This window comes from Cryptomeria japonica, chromosome 5, assembly GCF_030272615.1.
Source record: "Cryptomeria japonica chromosome 5, Sugi_1.0, whole genome shotgun sequence".
Taxonomy (NCBI): Eukaryota; Viridiplantae; Streptophyta; class Pinopsida; order Cupressales; family Cupressaceae; genus Cryptomeria; species Cryptomeria japonica.
The window spans coordinates 758,442,652-758,444,490 of NC_081409.1; the positions used below are offsets into that span (position 1 = coordinate 758,442,652).

Here is a 1,839-nt window from a genome sequence, read left to right on the forward strand (position 1 = left end):
TTGTTGAGATCTAATGAAGATGAGTTGTCATTTCATACCCTAGCACTTCTAATCCTAGAACACTCTATTTGAACATGGAACAGGTCAAACAAAGAATCTTGTTTTATGGCCAAAATTTACACCATTTTCAACCATTGAACCATGTTTTATGGCCAAAATTTACACCATTTTCAACCATTGAACCAGAGCCTCATGCTGGGGAAGGAAACGCCTTTGGCACCTTGACCATTTTCACGCGCATCATAGGGAATACGCTATATAGATCAGCATTTAATGCATATCTTTAGCTTTGGGTGGCCTTTAGTCGGTGGCCCATTCTATTTATTTGTGCTCGTTGCTCTCGTGTTACGCATCTTAAGCAGTTTCTCTGTGTTTGTGTTTTGCAGAGAGAAAAAAATCTTGCTCCGTGCAACGCTGTTTAACAATGGTTCGCAAGGAATTCTCAGGAAGCTCTATTTGCCTCCTCCTCCTTATTTTCTTTATCTCCTCTTCCTCAGGTTAGTTCATCTTCTCCTCCTCGGATTACTTCTTTACAATATTTTGTTGTTCAAGAAGTAAAGATATGCATACATCTGTTCACAAAATGCTTACTTTTCCTTTTTCTCTTTGGTGCATGTAAATAGAGATATATTAGGGTTTAATGTTGTTAAAGCTATGTTTTAATACATACCCAAAACTAGAGCATGTTGGGTAAGTCATAGAAGCAATGTAAAAGTATTGAATCATGGCGTTGGGCGAGAATGAGAAGGAATCAGGGATTAAGTAGACATGTTTTAGTCTCTCATGGCTATAGTAAATTTATATTGGAAGAAATAACATATAAATAAGACCAAAGAGATTAGAATTCTTTTATTTTCTTTTCTTAGGGCATTGAGTTTATTGCTTTGTGCATTTGCAGGAGATGGCGATGAACGCAAACTGGCTGGCTCATGTATGTTCTTCTTTTTCATGCCTGTATCAAATAGAAACCCTAAAAGAGTTTTAAGTAGCAGCTGATTAAATTCTCAGACTACTAAGAATACCAGGCTATCAAGGAATACCATGTAAACCAATAAATCCAAAATGCAGTTAAAGATCGATGAAAAGTTGTTCTCGATTCAAAACAATGGATTGCATTAATGGGTGTTTTTTGTTTTCTGAAACAAAATTTGCAGGTATGTGCGGTAACAATGACATATACATTGTACAGGGTCAAGAGTATAATCCAGGAATTCCCACATTCACAGTGACAATAATCAACACATGCTTATCTCAATGCAAGCCTCGAAACATTCATCTGTATTGTGGGTGGTTTGCATCGTGGGATTGGGTGGATCCAAAGGATTTCAGACGCATTTCTTATGATGACTGCCTTGTCAATTATGGAAGACCCATGGCGCCATTTGATTCCATCTATTTTACATACACAAATACTTATATGTACCCTTTGAGTGTTAAATCTGTTGAGTTTGTTTAGGCTCATTCCCTCCATGTTAATGCCCCTGTGGCTGGCACTGCAGATTTTGCTTGTCTTATTGGTTTAGAAATAAAAGATATACTTGTTAGATTACTTATAGTTGGACATTACTCCATTTTACTGAGTTATTGTTCACAGACAAGTTTTTCTTGAAAATAAAAAATGTGTTCTTGGTGTACATGTTTAAAAGTATTTGTGATAATATTTTTTTTATTTGCAATATAAATTGTAAAGATGCTTATACTTGAGGATTACTCCATTTTACTGATTTATTGTTCACAGACAGAAGTTTAAAAAGTATTTGTGATATTTTTTTTAATCTGCAGTACACCTTGTAAAGTTGGAAATAACCATAAAAATTCATCCATCTTACAGTGTATAAT

At 35.2% G+C, this 1,839-nt stretch overlaps 1 protein-coding gene across 1 annotated transcript; it reads left to right on the plus strand.

Annotated features, from left to right (window-relative positions):
- Positions 1-328: 328 nt before the first annotated feature.
- Positions 329-1,636, plus strand: LOC131036555 (TPD1 protein homolog 1-like). Its single transcript, XM_057968445.2, has 3 exons — positions 329-497; positions 899-931; positions 1,155-1,636. The coding sequence occupies exons 1-3, from the start codon at positions 425-427 to the stop codon at positions 1,454-1,456; spliced, it is 408 nt and encodes a 135-aa protein (XP_057824428.2). The 5' UTR covers positions 329-424; the 3' UTR covers positions 1,457-1,636.
- Positions 1,637-1,839: the final 203 nt, after the last annotated feature.